We start from the raw sequence: 18,246 nt of genomic DNA on the forward strand, positions 1-18,246 counted from the left end.
AAAAAAAAAAAAAAAAAAAAAAAAAAATTATCCAACTATCCAAACCCAGAGGATATTGTAATATCCCCTATGTCAATTCTATCTTGCATTCTTCACTGTTTACCAGCTGCCTAGCAGAGGTGAATTGCAGAACCTGCGTTCATGAACAATTGTTGGTTAAACAAAACTCCAACAGTGTTCCACTTTCAATATATATATCCTAAAAAGTAAGAAAATTAGCAGCAAACACTTCCATTGGAGGTATGTGGAAACAAGATGTATTGAGGATGGTTGGGAGGGAGTCCTATTAGGAATGATCATGGATTTATAAGTAAGGAATACATCCTCATTGGTATAAGCCATTTTGGGAAAGCCCAAAGCAAAACCATGAGAGCTTATGCTCAAAGTGGTATCATACCATTGTAGAGAGTCGGGATTACTAACATGGTACCACAGCCATACCCTTAACTTAGTCATGTCAATATAATCCTCAAATGTCGAACAAAGAGGTTGTGAGCCTAGAAAGTGTAGTCAAAAGTGACTCAAGTATCGAACAAAGGGTGTACTTTGTTCGAGGACTCCAGAGAAGGAGTCGAGCCTTAATTAAGGGGAGGCTGTTCGAGGGTTCCTTAAGGGAGACTCTTTAGTGTACTTTGTCCAAGGGGAGGATGGTTGAGAGGGAGTCCTACATTGACTGATTTAGGAAATTATCATGGATCTATAAGTAAGGAATACATCCCCATTGATATGAGACCTTTTGGGGAAGCCTAAAGCAAAACCACGGGAGCTTATGCTCAAAGTGGACAATATCATACCATGGTAGAGAGTCGTGATTCCTAACAAGATGGCCTACAAAATGAGAAGGAACGTGCAGATGAGATAGTTAAGCTCACCTCCCATAAGCAACAGAAAATGTTACATCTTAGTAGATCTTGACCATAACAATCCCTTTCTCTTCGCTGTGTTGTTACTTTCTGGCAGAGCTTTAGTCCCTCCCCCCTTTGAGCCAAAGGAGAAGTGACGCCTCAAGAAACCCTTCCCTGAAGAACCTCTCAAACTGGAGCTAGAGGACAGCTTAGGACACTTCTCTTGTTGTCCACCATTTATAAAATGATCAAACATGTTAGATTCACCATCAAGACCGCTATCTGCAATGCGATTCCTTAACCTCTTGTTTCTAATTTTCAATTCCAATTCACCTCTAAGTGCCTTTTCAGACATCCTTAGTGTCTGCTTTTCACCAAATGAACATATTGGGCAGGCTGGATCATACTTGCTAATTTCAGGTGTCATATTCTCCAAACACTCGGCATGATAAACATGTCCACAAGTTAGTACGGCAACGACAGACAGCTCATTGTTAGCAATTATCTTTTGGCTGGTCCATAAGGATCTCTCAACCAACAACATTGAGCAAATTCCGCATGTTTGTGCATCAGTTGAAGGCGAAGTTGAGAATAAGCTGCAGGATCTAACCATCTTCTCACGAGCAAAGTCGAAGGATTCACTACCAAAGGACCATCTTCCCCTATGTGAAGTTGCCATGAGCTCAGAGAAAGCATTCATAGACCAACCATCAGAAGATCCACCATGTGAGCCCCGCAATGAATCATTGCTCCCAGGGATTTTACGCCTGTCCTCTGAAACTATGTAGCTACCCGGTGACTTGTACGCTGGGATACGGTTGCCAGATACTTGACGTAATAAACGGTCTCCGGGAGAACAGTGAGACAATCTTGATGATGTCAAACCGGCAGAAGGCAGATGGCTGTGGGTTGATAGAGGGGATGTTGAAAAAGATGAAATTGAAGGGATTGAAAGGGATACTTTTGCAGGAGATGTAGATGTCGTCGGATATTCTGTAGCTTTCTTCACCTGATTCAGTAATAGAAACAACTTCAAACTACACATACAATAATTTACCAGGTGAGAAAATAATGGAGGATATAAAACCATACGTGCAAACAGGGAAAGCTCTACCTGTTCCAAACTAACATCCGTGAAAATATTTCTTGAAATTGAACAACCTGTCACAATTCCAAGGAAAAAACATGAGATGGGATGCAGAAGACCACGGAAACATCAGGGCAAGTTCGATATTTAGCTGTTCCCTATTTCAATGCCTTCGAATAGAGCTATTATCATTGCAATAAAATCAATACAAGCAAAACCTACAAAGTCTCCCTTTTTCAACACGTTTAACAAGTTTCAAAACATGAAAAATATTGTTCATGACCGAGAGGCTTTGCAATAGCACAAAATTTACAAATCTGTGGGGCAGCAGCAAGCTATACCAAACCCACAAGCCGAGAAGATTGAATTATAGGTAATATAAAAGAATTAAACACATCTTGCTATCATTGCTCTAATTTCTTATCGGCACTCATTCAAGTCTTTCAATAGTATGAGAATACAAATCAATTCCTCCCACCCAACAAAACAGAATAAGAATCCCCCACGAATATTTAGTTTTTTATCAAACCCAACACACATCATGTGAAAGACAAATGACAGAGGTAAAAGTTAGAAGGATGTCTATCTGCAGAATACCTGATATAGGCGTCCTCACATTTGTCGTGCTTCCTTCAGATACTGAGGAGTTTTTCCATGTCTGTCTATCCAATGGACTACCCTCGTCTGATGCATATGAGGATTCATACTTGAACTCAGGCCGCTCGTTCCTACTTAGTCCATCTGAAATCGAATTCAGTGAAACTTCCTCACCAACAACACGCCCAGGATGATCCCATCTAAAGCTCCAACTCGGCGAGTGACGAACATTCCTAGGCTGCGTTTCGCTACTAGATCCAACACCAATAGTCTTGTCTCTAGCAGCAACGCAACAGACTGATCCCATATTTCAAAAGCCTGAAATGAGATTTTGTATTGTTTGTTACATATCACTTGCGCTATCCAATCTTTAACCCGTGAAGAGCCCAAACACCACTGTTCCAAACAAAGCCCCCTATTGTCTAAAACCATAACAAACAGAACAAACCATATCATCACATAACCCCCAAAACGTACAAGCACCTAGGAAGTCAACACTTCAACCATATTTTTCAAGCACCAAATTGAATAAGATAAACACGAAAGATCAATATGCTTCAAGAAAAACAAATAAAATAATCCCTAAATACATAGCACGCACACCGCTTGGTACAAACCCTTCAGAAATTAAACACGAAAACAAAATCACCCAACACAGAAAGAATCATCGATTCAAATTGTTCGGATTACAGAGCAGATAAAGCAGTAAAACACCAAAACAACAACAAGAGGAGACACTCAAATTAACACAACACCTCAAGAGGAATCAATCAGATTCCCGAAACAACGAAACCGATCACCAGCATGCGTTCAAATCAAACATCAACACCAAAAGAAGGAAAGCTAAACAAAAGTGATCGACGAATACCTTAAACGGCCCAATCCTGAGAGAGAGATACGAATCGCTGCAAGGATGGAGATGGAGGTGATTGCCGTTGAAGAGAAACTGAAACGAGAGCCGTTTTCTGGACGAATTTGAGTGGAAATTGAAGACTGTTTTTGGGGGTTAGGGCTAAGAAGCTGGGGAGACGAGGTCAGAGCTTGGGGATTTCAATGGCGGGTGAATACGACGAGATGTGAATATGATGATGAAAAGAAATGCGATTATTTCAACTTTCAACCTTTTTTTTGTACTCTGGCGATGCTGACAATTATTATTTTTTATAATAATTTTTTTGTTTAAAATTTATATCATTTTCGCACAAAATTATTATTATTATTATTTGAAAATCAAAATTATTAATTAAGGTTAAACATTTTTACTTTATATTATTATTAAGAGTCTTCACATAACTCGAGAATCCGACCAACCTAAACGACCCAACCCAAACCTCGGTTAGATTTTATTTTTGGTTTTGATTTATATTATTATTAAGAGTGTTCATATGACTCGAGAATCTGACCAACCTAAGACCCAACCCAAACCATAAACATTGAGTCGGGTTAGATTTTATTTTCGGCTTGGATTTATATTATTATTAAGAGTGTTCATATGACTCGAGAATCCGACCAACCTAAACGACCCAACCCAAATCTGGGTTAGATTTTATTTTCGGTTTGGATTTATATTATTATTAAGAGTGTTCATATGACTCGAGAATCCGACCAACCTAAACCACCCAACCCAAACGATAAAAATTGAATTCGGTTTTGATTGAGTTGAATTTTTTGAAAATAAAAAAGTTGGGTTGGTTCGAGAATGACAATTTTTTTTTTTATCATGTCATCTCGAAAATAGGGTTACAACGGAACCAACGCTACTCTGCTTTTAAGACTATTGCGAAGATTAATAATAATTGACATTTGCAATAAATGTTAATTATTAATGTAACATGTACGATACATATGTATGATTTTTTTTAAATAATTAAAAAAAAATAACTTGACAACCCAATGAGATTCGACATGATTGTATCGCACACGATTGAACATGCATGCACGAACGACGTATGTGGCCAAATAAGCTTGGATTATGCACAAATTGTGTTCGGTTGGCGGAGACAAATCTCATCGACGATCCGACGAAGCTATAAAGTCGAGCAAAAAAAGAATATGGAGCTTGAGTTCTCCTTAAAACTTGTTGTGAGCGTGCCAAGATCACGAAGTCATACGGCTGAAGATGTACAACCCTAACCCCGTTGCGTTAATTAATTTTTAAAAGGATGAATATACTAAAAATTTATTAAACCCATAATTAAAAATTTAAGTACTAAATATATAATTTAACCTTAGTATACTCTTTATTAGGAAAGGATCCTCATTTTCAACCAACTAAATAATTGACACAGAGACAATATATATATATATATATTTTTTTTAATTACTTGTTACCCATTTTTATATTTTTTAATTTTTAAAATTTTTATTTTAATTTAAATTAACGGTTTAAATTTTACTCGGATTCTCATAAGTTTGAATTCTCGATAAAAAAAATGAAAGAAATTTATTTTAAAAAATATTTTACAATTTATCTTCGAAGGATTTAAAATTTAGATGGGATGGTGGGTCGAGTTGATGAGAAAGGGAAGCAAAACGACACGGTTGGTGGTCGTTTTGAGTTTTAGTACCCAACACGAAATTATTGTCTTCTTTGAGAGAGAGAGTCAAAGTCAAAAAGGTTGGAGACATTAGTTAGGTTAGTTTTCCTTTTAACTTGTCAAATCCTAAACCATTTGAATTCTCGTTTTTTTATGGGAAATTAAATTTATTTAATAAATTATGAAAGCAGTGTCGTTTCGGAGTTTCGGAATGAATCGAGCTGGCTAAAACAATATGTTTGATTTGCACGTGTTTTAATAATAAAATTGTAGGTTTGTGATGGAGTGACCTGCAAAACCGAACCAGGTGCAAAGTGGGTGTGGTGATTGTTACCGGCTTGAGTTTGAAATAATGGAGAAGAGGAGTTTAGAATGAGAACGGGTAGCTCTCTAAACCGAGACTTACTTAGGTTTTGACTATTGGACGAGTTGGTCAACCAACAAATCTAGTTGACCCAATTTCTATCGAGTATGTTTTAACAACACAGAGACTTACTTAGGTCTTGACTATTGGACGAGTTGGTCAACTTACAAATCTAATTGACCCAATTTCTATCGAGCACGTTTTAACGACACAATTTGGACAGTTGTACATGTAGCTCTAGAGAGATATTTTAGATACAACTCATAGCAAATTAAAATCGTACTATTTTTCATAGACAATTTAATCTTTATAACGTCCCTAATTTTCTTGCCCTAAATTGATGACGTTACTGCATGCATGTCTTAAATCTTCATTGAAATTTGAGATTCTCATCATATAACCTCTCGGTTTCCTTCTCCGATAACACTCAATTTCCCTCTCGACTGTGTGTATACATTTCAAAAAGGAAGGAACGTCGGTGATGGTAGGCATGAAAGTACAGAAACTTTAAGAGGGTGGTGGGACGGTTACCTTCAGGATATTAACGTCTAGCATTTGAACAGCAGCACATGATTCGATTCCCACACTGATAATTCTCAAACTAAAAACAGTTTATATTACCTGAAACAAGAACGACTAAACAAATTGATTAAGATATTCATCAACAGTCGTGTATTTAACATCAGGATACAACAACGTAGCAGCAAATGATTCGGTTCCCACACATATAATTCTCAAACTAAAAACAGTTTATGTTACTTGAAACAAGAACGACTAAACAAATTGATTAAGATATTCATCGACAGTCGTGTATTTAACATTAGAATACAACGACGTAGCAGCAAATGATTCGATTCTCACACATATAATTCTCAAACTAAAAACAGTTTACATTACCTAAAACAAGAACGATTAAACAAATTGATTGAGATATTCATCGACAGTCGTGTATTTAACATCAGGATACAACGACGTAGCTTCCAATCCAACTGACGCTTCAATTTCACGGTTATTATGATCTCCCTTAACGAATATCGAGTACTCAAAAGCAAGCATCATATTCAATGGATATGCAGCCTCTACACAATGAAATTAAGTTTAAAAACTAAAATTAGGCCTTTAAATTGGAATTTTTTGTTCACTAACCTTGAACGTTCTTCAATAATTGGTGCTCTGAAACGAAGGTTTTGTGAAGAATTATTCCAATTTTGTTTTCCCAGAGGGCCACAAGTTGATTGATTGACAAGACGTTTTCAGAGGGTTTGATGTACAGAATTTTGTTCAAAGTTGTTGGATCATCCACTGCTTTAATGGTGAAAGAAGCAATGTCTTCTTCGTTGTTGAAAATTGCTGAAACCAAACAAAACCTCATTATTTTAGTGATGCAGACATTTACCAGAAAACCCACTTAACTCCAATCAACTCGACTTAATTGGTCAGTCGTCTCGCGTTTTTCTTAGAATTGACATCAATGGTTGAAGGATTCAAACTCCCGACCTTCTGGTCTAGGTGTAACAGTCTAAATCTATTGTTAACAGTTATTGTTTGCTATGTATCGTTATCAACCTCGTTGTTTTAAAACGAGTCTATTAGGAAGAGGTTTCTACACTCTTATAAGGAAAGTTTCGATGTGGGCAATCCACCCCCTTAGAGTCCAATGTTCGGTGTCTGTCTTTAATACCATTTGTAACAGCCGTAACTCATTGCTAACAGATATTGTTCGCTTTGACCCGTTACGTATTGTTGTCAGCCTCACAATTTTAAAACGTGTCTATTAAGAACAGATTTACATAGCTTATAAGTAATGTTTCGTTCCCCTCTCCAACCGATGTGAGATTACAAATGAATTTTAAATGATAATTAGTATCTTAATGGTAGAGTTTTGGAAAAATTCATTGAACTTAAGCTTACCAAAACTAATACGATCTAAAAAAAAAAACGTTCAAGATGATCCCCAAATTCTCAATTTTTGTGTTTTTATGTCTTTAATGGTTAAAAAAGATGTATAATAGATTTCTAAATTACGAGATCCCACGTTAGACAAAACATTCATTATAAGGAATGAAAACCTCTCCCTAACATACATGTTTTAAAATTGTGAGGCTGACAGTGATATATAATAGACCAAAACAAACAATATCTACTTGTAGTGGGCTTGGGCTATTGCAAATGGTATTAGAGCCAGACATTGGGCGGTGTGCCAGTGAGGACGTTGGGTTCTCAAGGGGGTGAATTGTGAGATCCTACATCGGTAACGAATCATTTCTTAGAAGGGTATGGAAACCTCTCCCAAACAGATGCGTTTTAAAATTGTGAGTTTGCGTGATATGTATCAGGCAAAACAGACAATATCTGCTAGCGATGAGCCTAATGACCAAGGTACACGCAAGCTAACCCAAACAATCATGGATATAAACAAAGAAAAGGTCTACGAACTTTACAAGTATTTAATAGGAGCTCAACGTTTTGTTGAATGGACCTATTTCATCTACCGACCTAAACAATAATAATCGATATTTTATCTACAAACCTATTCGTGGAATGGACCGACCTCATATTAATACATAAGAAAAAGCACAAGCTATATAATGAACAGGGATAAGAGTGAAGAAGTAATTACCCTTGGGATTTCCATCGCCATGAATAACAACCTTGTCTCTTGGTGGAGCAGTGACCCCAAGCTGACCCAAGCTGGGAACACAAAAGCCATTAAAACAGTAAGACAAATACATAAGTGTAAGGGATTCCTTCGGCCTCCACCGCTCGGCGAATTTGAACCTTTGACTCGAAAATAGATTTCACTGGCCCGACTCCATGCACGTTCTCTACATCATACCCAAACTCCGATGGGAAAAATCTCTGCACCGACAACAAAATATTTGTTTCTATAAACACATTTGGACCCATAGAATTTAGATGTCGTATCCATTTCTAAAGTTCGAACAATAACAAAATATAAATTCGAACATTTTTAAAATTAAAAAAAAAAAGTTGATAACTATAATTAAAAAAAAAAAAAAACTCTAAAATGAAATAAATTAGTGTTACAATATTTGGTAATTAAATATAAAATTACTATATTTTAGATATAATATTATTTCATTGATATTTGATATCAAATTAATTATGAGATAATTATTAAAGAATAAATTAACAAATTTGTTAGAAATTAAATTAATTTTCACCCACTTATAAAACATTAATAAATTCTTAACATATCAAAGAAATAATTAACAAACCTATTAAATATAAAATCAGTCATAAAATTAAACTTTTAAATATTTATTTAATAAAAAAAATTTAAAAATTAAGAATCTATTAAAAAAAATTTAGAGATTAACCTACTTAATTAAAAAAACTAAGTAAATGGTAATGAATGTTGGATGATGAAAGTCAAATAGCTGGGAATGATCATGAATTTATAAATAAAGAATTCTCTCTACATTGATACGAGGCCTCTTGGGAAGCCCAAAGCAGAGCCATGAGAGCTTATGCTCAAAGTGGACAATATCATACTATTATGGAAAGTCGTGTTTGTCTAACATGATATCAGAGTCATGCTCTAAACTTACTTGTGCTTGGTAAATCCTCAAATGTCATACAAAGAACTCCAGACAAAAAAAAAAAAAAAAGAGTCAAGTCTCCTAGAAGGCAGTAAAAAATGATTAAGACTCCAAATGAGTCGAGTCCATTAAGGGGAGGCGTATTTTGTTCGAGGAGAGATGTTGGATGATAAAAGTCCTCCTAATTTAGGGAATGATCATGAGTTTATAAATAAGAGATACTCTCTCCACTAGTATGAGGCATTTTGAGAAGTCCAAAGTAAAGCCACTAGACGGGAGGCTCAAAGTAGAGAATATCATGTCATTGTGAAAAGTGGTATTCGTCTAAGAATGAAGAACAGAAACAAATGTTTACGAGACCTTGACGTTGCCGGCCTCTTTAATGGCGGAAATGAGCTTATCTTGATCGCTCAACTGGTTAAGACCGACCGTCGAAATCACTACATCCACCTGTTTAATCGCCTTCACCAAGCTCTCGTGGTCGAACAGATCTCCCTGTAAGCAACTCGATCGGAATATTTTTCTATTTCTTTCAGAACTTCACGCAATAGAAAGAGAAATCGAAATCGAAATGGAAACGGAAACGCACCGAAAAAACTTCAAATAATTTGATGAACTTTAAGCAAACAGGAAAATGATAGTTCGAGGAATTACAGAGACGGCGATGACTCCGATGCTCTTGAATTTCTGGATAATCGGAGATTTGGCCGGATCGGAGAGAGCGGAATCTCGGACGAGCGCGAAGGTCTGATGACCGTACTTGACGCTGGCCTCGACGATGAATTTTCCGATGTATCCTGTGCTTCCGACGACGAGGACTCTGCTTTTGGTGGCCATTGGATGAAGATTTCTGGCGCGCCAAATTGATTTTGGGATAAAAAGGTCGAAGAGGTGAGGGAAGCGAGTAGTGCCAATTGAAAATCGGGCGAGTTACTTTCACCCAAATGACTAATATATCCTTCAATCTTGATCAACACGGGTCTTTTGCTTCGTCTTCATTCACATTTACATGTTTTTCGATGGTCCCGACATTCTTTTACGACACTTCTCGATTCTAAGAGGGAAGACCCAACACACCAACACGGGTCCTTTGCTTTGTCTTCGTTCGCATTTACATGTTTCTTGATGGACCCGACATTCCCTTACGATACTTCTCGGTTCTAAGAGTGAAGACCCCACACACCAACACAGGTCCTTTGCTTTGTCTTCGTTCACATTTACATTTTTTTTATGGACCCGACATTCCATTACGATACTTCTCGATTCTAAGAGTGAAAATCCCACATACCAACACGGGTCCTTTGTTTTGTCTTTATTCACATTTACATGTTTCTTGATAGGCCCGACATTCTCGTGCAATACTTCTCGGTAGACCAACATGGGTCATTTGCTTTGTCTTCATTCATATTTATATGCCCAACATTCCTCTACAATATTTCTCGGTTTTAAGAGTGAAGACCCTACAGACCAACACGGGTTCATTGTTTTGTCTTCATTCACATTTACATGCTTCTTGATGGGCTCGACATTCCCTTAGAAATACTTCTCAGTTCTAAGCGTGAAGACCCCACACACTAACACGGGTCTTGTGTAATTTTAGAGTTCCCATCATTAAACATCGAGAAACAAGATGAACCTTGTTGGTACATTTGAACGTGGTCTCCGTTCTTATCAAAATACAAGAAAATCAGAAAATACAACAACAATTAAGCTTTCGCCGTTATTTAATGAAGATAGGAGTAGATAAGACTCCCATAAGGTGCTTTAAACAAACTGATTGAGAAATTCATCCACGGTTGTATATTCAACGTCGGGATATAATTTTGTGGCTTCCACTCCAAATGATGGTTCGATATCAAAGTTGGTTTGATCTCCCTTTACAAAAACCGAGTAGAAAATTGATAGCCTTAAGTTTAGTGGAAATGAAGCTTCTGCAAATTAACAATAATAAAAGAAAAAAAAACCCGTTAGTTGTGTGAGATTTCACATCGGTTGAAGAGAAGAACGAAACATTTCTTATAAGAGTGTGAAAAAATGGTTTAAAATTGTGACGCTGACAGTAATACGTAACGGGACAAAGCGGACAATATGTGTTGGCGACAAACTTGAGCTATTACAAATGGTATCAGAGCTATATACTGAGTGGTGTGTCAGCAACGATGCTGAGCCTCCAAGTGGTAGATTGTTTTAACAAAACATTTTTTTACAAGGGTGCGAAAATCTCTCCCTAATAAACACGTTTTGGTAGCTCAGAAGTGAAATAATTGAAAATACTAACCTCGGATGTCGTTCAATAGTTGTTGCTCCGAAACATAGGACTTGTCGAGGATTTTCCCACATTTTTGTTCCCAAAGGGCCACAAGATCAACACAAGAGTAGGTGTTTTGAGGTGGTCGAACATAGAGGATTTTGTTCAAAGTTCTTGGATCATCCACCGCTTTAATAATATAGGTGGCAACGTCACGTTCCACGTTGAATATTGCTGATAATACAAAAAGAAATAAGCTAGTAGTTTATGAATTTAAGGTTATAGACACGATGCACCTTCATTTTCAGTAGCTCAATCATAACAACTCATGATTAAACATATTTTATCTTAGGATACATATGAGTAAGGACAAAACATGCTACAAGGACTTATGTTGTTATGTTGGATAATATCACTCTTAGAAGCAAGAACTAAGTAACGTGACCATGTCATAGGGGATGCACGGGAATAGTAAGACCGTCCGATGACAATTCCGATTATCATTCTTATAGTTCGGGAAAAGAATTAAGTTTATTACCCTTTCCATCCCCTAAGATAGTAACTTTATCTTCGGGTGGAGTAGCAACTTCAAGTAGATATGGCTGAGCCAGAGACGGAAGGAACCAACCCGAAAATAAGTTTGAGGATACGAAAGTGTAGGGAACTTGTGCAGCCTCCACAGCTCGACGAATTCCAGCTTTTGCATTGAAGGCTGTTCGTGCTGGCTCGACATCATGCACATGATCCACATCGCACCCATACTCCGAAGGGAAAAATCTCTGAACAATGACAATAACGGTTCTTTCATTTCACCATAGAACTATACATGGTAAATGACATATATATATATTTCCCTAGGCGGCGTTTGAATATGTATTTTAGGGGAACCATCGAGCCAACCCAAATCATACAAATTATATATGAACTCAACCCAATCCAACCTAAATAAGTTAATAATCCAACTCAAATTACACGGGTTGGATTAGATTTATTGGGTTTTTGAGATCAGTGAATTTCTGACCTTAACATTGCCAACTTCTTTGATAGCCGAGATGATTCGATTTTGATCGGCTAACAGATTGTGACCAACTGTCGATATTACCACATCCACTTGTTTTATGGCCATAACCAGACTCTCGTGATTGTAGAGATCGCCCTACAAATAAAAAAAAGTAAGAAGAAAAAGAAAAATTCACGATTTCAACTTCTAAGTTTTTTCTTGACAGTTAGTAGTTTGAAATTGACTCACCGATATAAAAATGACTTTCAAGCTCTTGAAATGGTCGATAATGTGGGACTTGGTTGGATCGGAGAGAGTCGAGTCGCTTACAAGAGCATAGGTGGGATGGCTAGCCTTGGCACTAGCTTCGACCACATGCTTACCCACATGCCCAGTGCTTCCTATGAACAAAATCTTGCTCTTGGAGGCCATCTCTTTGATCCAAATGTTAGGCCAAGAAGCTATGTTATGGGAATGGTGGCAATGAATATGATAGTTTTATAAGGGGAAAGTCATTGCTTTTTAAAAAACGTGGTCTATATGCTTGGGCCATCCACACTTTAGTGGTGTAAAGAGAATTATTGAAACCGAACGAAAAGACTCGATAAAACCCACGTGAACATTGTCTAGTAGACAAAAATAAGTTAACTCACGACTAGCAAATATTGTCCGTGTTGGTCAGTTACGCGTTACTGTCAGCCTCACGATTTTAAAACGCATCTACTATGGAGAGGTTTCTACACAATTATAAAGGAATGCTTTGTATCCCCCTCCGACCGATGTGGGATCTCACAATCTACCCCCTTTGGGGACCTAGCATCCTCGCTGGTACACTGCCCAGTGTCTAGCTCTAATATCATTTGTAGTAGTTCAAGCTCACAGCTAACAAATATTGTCCGTTTTAAAATGTGTTTGTTAGAGAGAAGTTTCTACAGCCTTATAACGAATGCTTCGTTCCCTTTTCGAACCGATGTGAGATCTCACATATTATCTTAAGAAAATAAAAACCCTCGTAAAGATATATTTTTAAAAAATCAGAAACCAAACGACTATCAAACAAAAAAAATAAAACGATAGTACATTAATAGAAATGGTTTTAAATGAAGCGATACGGTAAAAAAGTAGCTTCATTTCTAAAGATGTACGTTTACTCTCCCGATTGTCGGTATGGAAATAAACAAGTTGAGTTTTACTCTTAGTAGATAAAACACCCGTCATTCTAATAGCTGATGGTTCGATTCCCACTTCAATAATTTTCGAACTAAACTCATTATCTTCGACATTTACCTAAAACCCACATGGACGGTGTGCTAATAGACAAAAACAAAGCTGTTCAAGAGTCCACCATTGAAGTGGACATTAATATTCCCACGTTTTTTTTTAATGTCCCTTCGAGTTAATGCGACCTTCTAATTTAAGTCAATATGTCTTAACTAATTAAACTATGTCAACAACATAGCAATGGATAAGACTCCCATAAGGTGCTTTAAACAAACTGATTGAGAAATTCATCCACGGTTGTATATTCAACGTCTGGATATAATTTTGTGGCTTCCACTCCAAATGATGATTCGATATCAAAGTTGGTTTGATCTCCCTTCACAAAAACCGAGTAGAAAATTGATAGCCTTAGGTTTAGTGGAACGGGAGCTTCTGCAAATTAACATAAAAAAATCTCGAGATTTCACATCGATTGAAGATGAGAATGAAATATTTCTTAAAAGGGTGTGAAAAAATGGTTTAAAATTGTGAAGCAGACGGTGATACGTAACGGGACAAAGCAGATAATGTGTGTCAGAGCTAGACACCGAGTGGTGTGATAGCGAGGATGTTGAGCCTCCCAAGGGTAGATTGTTTTAATGTAACATTTTTTTATAAGGGTGTAGAAATCTCTCCGTAATAAACACGTTTTGATAGCTCGAAAGTTTAATAATTAAAAAATACTAACCTTGGATGTCATTCAATAGTTGTTGCTCCGAAACATAGGACTTGTCGAGGATTTTCCCATATTTTTGTTCCCAAAGGGCCACAAGATCAACATAAGAGTAGGTGTTTTGAAGTGGTCGAACATAGAGGATTTTGTTCAAAGTTCTTGGATCATCCACAGCTTTAATAATATAGGTGGCAATGTCACGCTCCACGTTAAATATTGCTGATAATACAAAAAGAAATAAGTTACGCTAAATAATTTGAACATTCTACGAGACAAACTTGAATGTCAGAGATGTCGAGTTTGTTAAAGGATTGATATAATTATATTTACGATAACCTATTAGTTTATTGTGAGATCCCACCTCAGTTGGAGAGGAAAACAAAACATTCGTTGTATAGGTGTGAAAACCTATCCCTAACAGGCACATTTTAAAAACATTGAGGGAAGCTTGAAAGGGAAAGCCCAAAGAGGACAATATTTGCTAGCGGTGAACTTGAGTTATTACAAATAGTATCAGAGCCAGTCACCTGGTGGAGTGCCAAGCAAGGACACTGGGCCCTGAAGGGGGTGGATTGTGAGATCCCACATTGGTTGGGGAGGAGAATGAAACATTTTTTATAAGGGTATGGAAACCTCGTTGATCTCTGAAGGGGGGTGGATTGTGAGATCTCATATCGGTTGGGGAGGGGAGATCCTACATCGGCTGGGGAGGAGAACGAAACATTTATTATAAGGGTGTGGAAACCTTGTTGAGCCCTGAAGGGGTGGATTGTGAGATCCCACATCGGTTGGGGAGGAGAAAGAAACATTCTTTATAAAGGTATGGAAACCTCGTTGAGTCTCGAAGGAGGGGTGGATTGTGAGTTCTCACATTGGTTGGGGAGGAGAACAAAGCATTCTCAGCATTCTTTATAAGAGTGTGGAAACCTCGTTGAGCCTCGAAGAGGGGGTGGACTGTGAGATCTCACATCGGTTGGAGAGGAAAACGAAACATTGTTTATAAGAGTGTGGAAACCTTGTTGAGCCCTGAAGGGGGTGGACTGTGAGATCCCACAACGAAACATTCTTTATAAGGGTGTGGAAACCTTGTTGAGCCCTGAAGGGGGTAGATTGTGAGATCCCACATCAGCTAGAGAGGCGAGAACGCCACATTTGAATTCCAAATCCTAAACATGAGACGTTACAAGACGAGAGTTCAAGTATTACTATACTTAAACTTTTTTCGATGTACTCGAGTCGGCAAAATTTAAAAGAATGAAAAGAATTTAGTTTATTACCTTTGAAATTTCCATCCCCTAAGATAACAACTTTATCTTTGGGTGGAGCAGCAGCTTCAAGTAGATATGGCTGAGCCAGAGATGGAAGGAACCAACCCGAACAAAAGTTCGAGGATACGTAAGTGTAGGGAATTTGTGCAGCCTCCACAGCTCGACGAATTCCAGCCTTTGCATTGAAGGCTGTTCTTGCTGGCTCGATGCCATGCACACGATCCACATCGTTCCCATACTCCGAAGGAAAAAATCTCTGGACAATGAGCCGTATTTATTTATAGCTTACTCAATGGTTATACATAATAAAATTATATATGATAAATGATATATATACAGTAGATAACAGTATCTGGTAAAGGTATACGTCATGCAGTGTTTTCCATCTCTGGTTCTTTGTTTCTAGATGAGTGTATGTGTTGTTGTGCAATCCTAACAAAATTAACCCTGGTTAGATATCCGTTAATTCACATGTTTCCGGATTGGATTGAATTTAGACCTAACCAAATTGTTCGAGTTGTGAATTTTTTCAACCCAAATAACCTCAATCCAATATTCGAGTTCGATTAGCTCAATTCGATTCAACCCTAACTAATTTTAGGAGAACCATTGGACCCGCCCAAACCCATACCGACTTCATTTATTTGAATTCAACCCAACCTAAATAAGTTAATAACTCAACCCAAATTATATGGGTCGGGTTAGGTTTATTGGGTTATCCAGATCACTGGATTTTTTTTAACACCGTTAATATAATACACCAACAAACTTCAAAAAAAAAAAAAGAAAAAAACACTTACAAATCATTGTCGTTGATGTCTTTTTTTATTACTCATAATTTTAAGGTTCGAGTTTGATAAAGAATTTAGCACATATGCAACTTGTAGATCTTATGTACTTGTCAATAATAATGATACGTAAAAGATTAATGACCATTAGGTATTTTAACTTCTGACCTTAACATTACCAGCTTCTTTGATAGCCGAGATGATTCGATCTTGATCAGGTAATAGACTGTGACCGATTGTCGATATTACCACATCCACCTGTTTAATAGCTTTAACCAGACTCTCGTGAACGAAGAGATCGCCCTACAAATTAGAAGTAGGAAGAAAGAAAAGGTGTCTCGAGTGAGAATCTTGAGTAAAGAAAAGGTTCATCTCCAACGACTTACCGACACGAAAATGACTCCCAAGGTGTTGAAATGGTTGATGAGCTCAGACTTGGCTGGGTCTGAAAGAGTGGAACCTCGAACAAGAACATGGGTTGGGTGTCCAGCCATGGCACTTGCTTCCACAATGAACTTGCCTATATAACCGGTGCCTCCAATGATCAGGATCTTGCTTTTGGCTGCCATTTTTCTTAAAGAGGGAACTAGCAAAGAACCCAAACTTGCTTGAATTTGAATGGATAATACAGATCTATATCATGGTTTCCACTCTTCTTTTATAGAATATTCTGCGTCGTATTGGATGTGTAATGTCGAAAATACCCTCGTAAAGAAATTCAATTTTCAAATCATGTCTCACATCGTTTGGAGAGGGGAACGAATCATTTCTTGTAAGGGGTGGAAACCTCTCTGTCGTAGACGTGTTTTAAACTGTGAGACTGACGACGATATGTAGCAGACCAAAGTGGATAATATCTGCTAGCGGTGAGCTTGGGCTATTACAAATGGTATCCGAGCTAGACACAGAACTGTGTAGATGTTGGGTCCTCAAGGGGTGGATTGTGAGATCTCACATTGGTTGGAGAGGGGAACGAATCATTCATTATAAGGGTGTGGAAACCTCTCCGTAGTAGACACGTTTTAAACAGTGAAATTGACGACGATACGTGATGGGCCAAAGCAGAGCGGTGGGCTTAGGCTGTTACAAATGGTATAAGAACTAGACACCGGACAGTGTGGATGCTGGGACCTCAAGGGGGTGGATTGTGAGATCTCACATTGGTTGAAGAGGAGAACAAAATATTCATTATAAGGGTGTGAAAACCTCTCCATAGTAGATGCGTTTTAAAACTGTGAGGTTGACGACGATACGTAACGAGCCAAAGCGGACAATATCTGCTAGCGGTGGTCTTGGGCTATTACAAATGGTATCAAAGCTAAACATTGGATAGTGTGAACATTGGGTTCTTAAGGGGGTGGATTGTGAGATTTCACATCAGTTGGGGAGGGTAACGAAACATTCCTTGTAAGGGTGTAGAAACCTCTTCCTAATAGAAGCGTTTTAAACCGTGAGGTTGACGACGATGCACAACGGGCCAAAGTGGACAATATCTGCAAACCGTGAAATCTTTTGTAATGTATCACATGTTATCTTAAGAAAAAAATCATAGAGATAGGATAGGATAGGAAAACAAATATATTCTTCAAAAACTAGAAACCAAACGACTATCAAACAAAGATATAAAACGAGGGATCATTAATAGAGCGATTTTCAGATAAACAATATGGTAAAAAAAAGTCGTATCACTTACAAAGACGTATGACGTTTACTCCCTATCGTTGGCAAGAAAATAAAAAAGTTGAGTTTTACTCTTAATAGATAAAAATCCCGTCCTCTCACGTCCTCTCAAGAGCTGATGATTCGATTCGCACTCCAATAATTTTCAAACTATACTCACTCCATGCCGACATTTACCACAAAACCCACATGGACATTGTGCTAATAGACAAAGACAAAGCTGTCCATGAAAATCATGCCAACCAAGTCAGCTTCCACCGACATTAATATTCCCACGTTTAAATTTAAGGTAATATGTTTTAACTCGTTAAACTATGTCAATCTAAGTATAACTCA

The 18,246-nt window shown here is 37.6% G+C and overlaps 2 protein-coding genes and 1 pseudogene across 11 annotated transcripts in view; all 3 read right to left on the reverse strand.

Annotated features, from left to right (window-relative positions):
* The window catches only part of LOC111455602, a 5,301-nt gene extending 1,679 nt beyond the window's left edge, over positions 1-3,622 (reverse strand). For 2 of the 4 annotated variants that reach the window (XR_002712608.1, XM_023097334.1), the window contains exons 1-4: positions 3,398-3,622; positions 2,530-2,951; positions 1,960-2,006; positions 873-1,854 (exon numbers count right to left, since the gene is read on the reverse strand). Coding sequence is in view for 2 of the 4 variants with exons in the window: in XM_023097334.1 (XP_022953102.1) it covers positions 895-1,854; positions 1,960-2,006; positions 2,530-2,836 (1,314 nt within the window). In the remaining 2 variants the exon portion in view is untranslated. Of the gene's footprint in view, positions 134-872; positions 1,855-1,959; positions 2,007-2,529; positions 2,952-3,397 lie in introns of all 4 variants that reach the window. The other 2 variants (XM_023097333.1, XR_002712609.1) reach the window with 2 other exon arrangements.
* Positions 3,623-6,020: 2,398 nt separating this feature from the next.
* Positions 6,021-9,932, reverse strand: LOC111455603 (annotated as a pseudogene).
* Positions 9,933-10,584: 652 nt separating this feature from the next.
* On the reverse strand, positions 10,585-16,843 carry LOC111455600 (isoflavone reductase homolog). Of its 7 annotated transcripts, none has more exons than XM_023097327.1 (9): positions 16,617-16,843; positions 16,399-16,533; positions 15,452-15,698; positions 14,190-14,393; positions 12,491-12,702; positions 12,263-12,397; positions 11,780-12,020; positions 11,272-11,475; positions 10,585-10,924 (listed from the first exon to the last, which is right to left on the reverse strand). In XM_023097327.1, exons 1-9 carry the CDS (start codon positions 16,797-16,799, stop codon positions 10,758-10,760), a joined length of 1,728 nt encoding a protein of 575 aa, XP_022953095.1. In that variant the 5' UTR covers positions 16,800-16,843; the 3' UTR covers positions 10,585-10,757. The 7 variants fall into 7 exon arrangements, with proteins under 7 accessions (XP_022953095.1, XP_022953096.1, XP_022953094.1 ...); XM_023097328.1 differs by having other exon boundaries at positions 12,491-12,675; positions 15,452-15,710; XM_023097326.1 differs by having other exon boundaries at positions 15,452-15,710.
* Between the last annotated feature and the right edge of the window lie 1,403 nt (positions 16,844-18,246).

This window comes from Cucurbita moschata, unplaced genomic scaffold (genome assembly GCF_002738365.1).
Source record: "Cucurbita moschata cultivar Rifu unplaced genomic scaffold, Cmos_1.0 Cmo_Scf00017, whole genome shotgun sequence".
Classification (NCBI taxonomy): domain Eukaryota; kingdom Viridiplantae; phylum Streptophyta; class Magnoliopsida; order Cucurbitales; family Cucurbitaceae; genus Cucurbita; species Cucurbita moschata.

Bases quoted from the DNA above. Each gene is read 5' to 3' on its own strand.
- LOC111455600 (XM_023097326.1), bottom strand. From the start codon at position 16,799: ATGGCAGCCAAAAGCAAGATCCTGATCATTGGAGGCACCGGTTATATA. The intron at 15,711-16,398 runs GTCAGAAGTTAA...AAATAAATACGG, and splicing joins AAGAAGCTGGTAATGTTAAG to CTCATTGTCCAGAGATTTTT. The intron at 14,394-15,451 runs GTAATAAACTAA...TTGTATTATCAG, and splicing joins AGGGGATGGAAATTTCAAAG to CAATATTTAACGTGGAGCGT.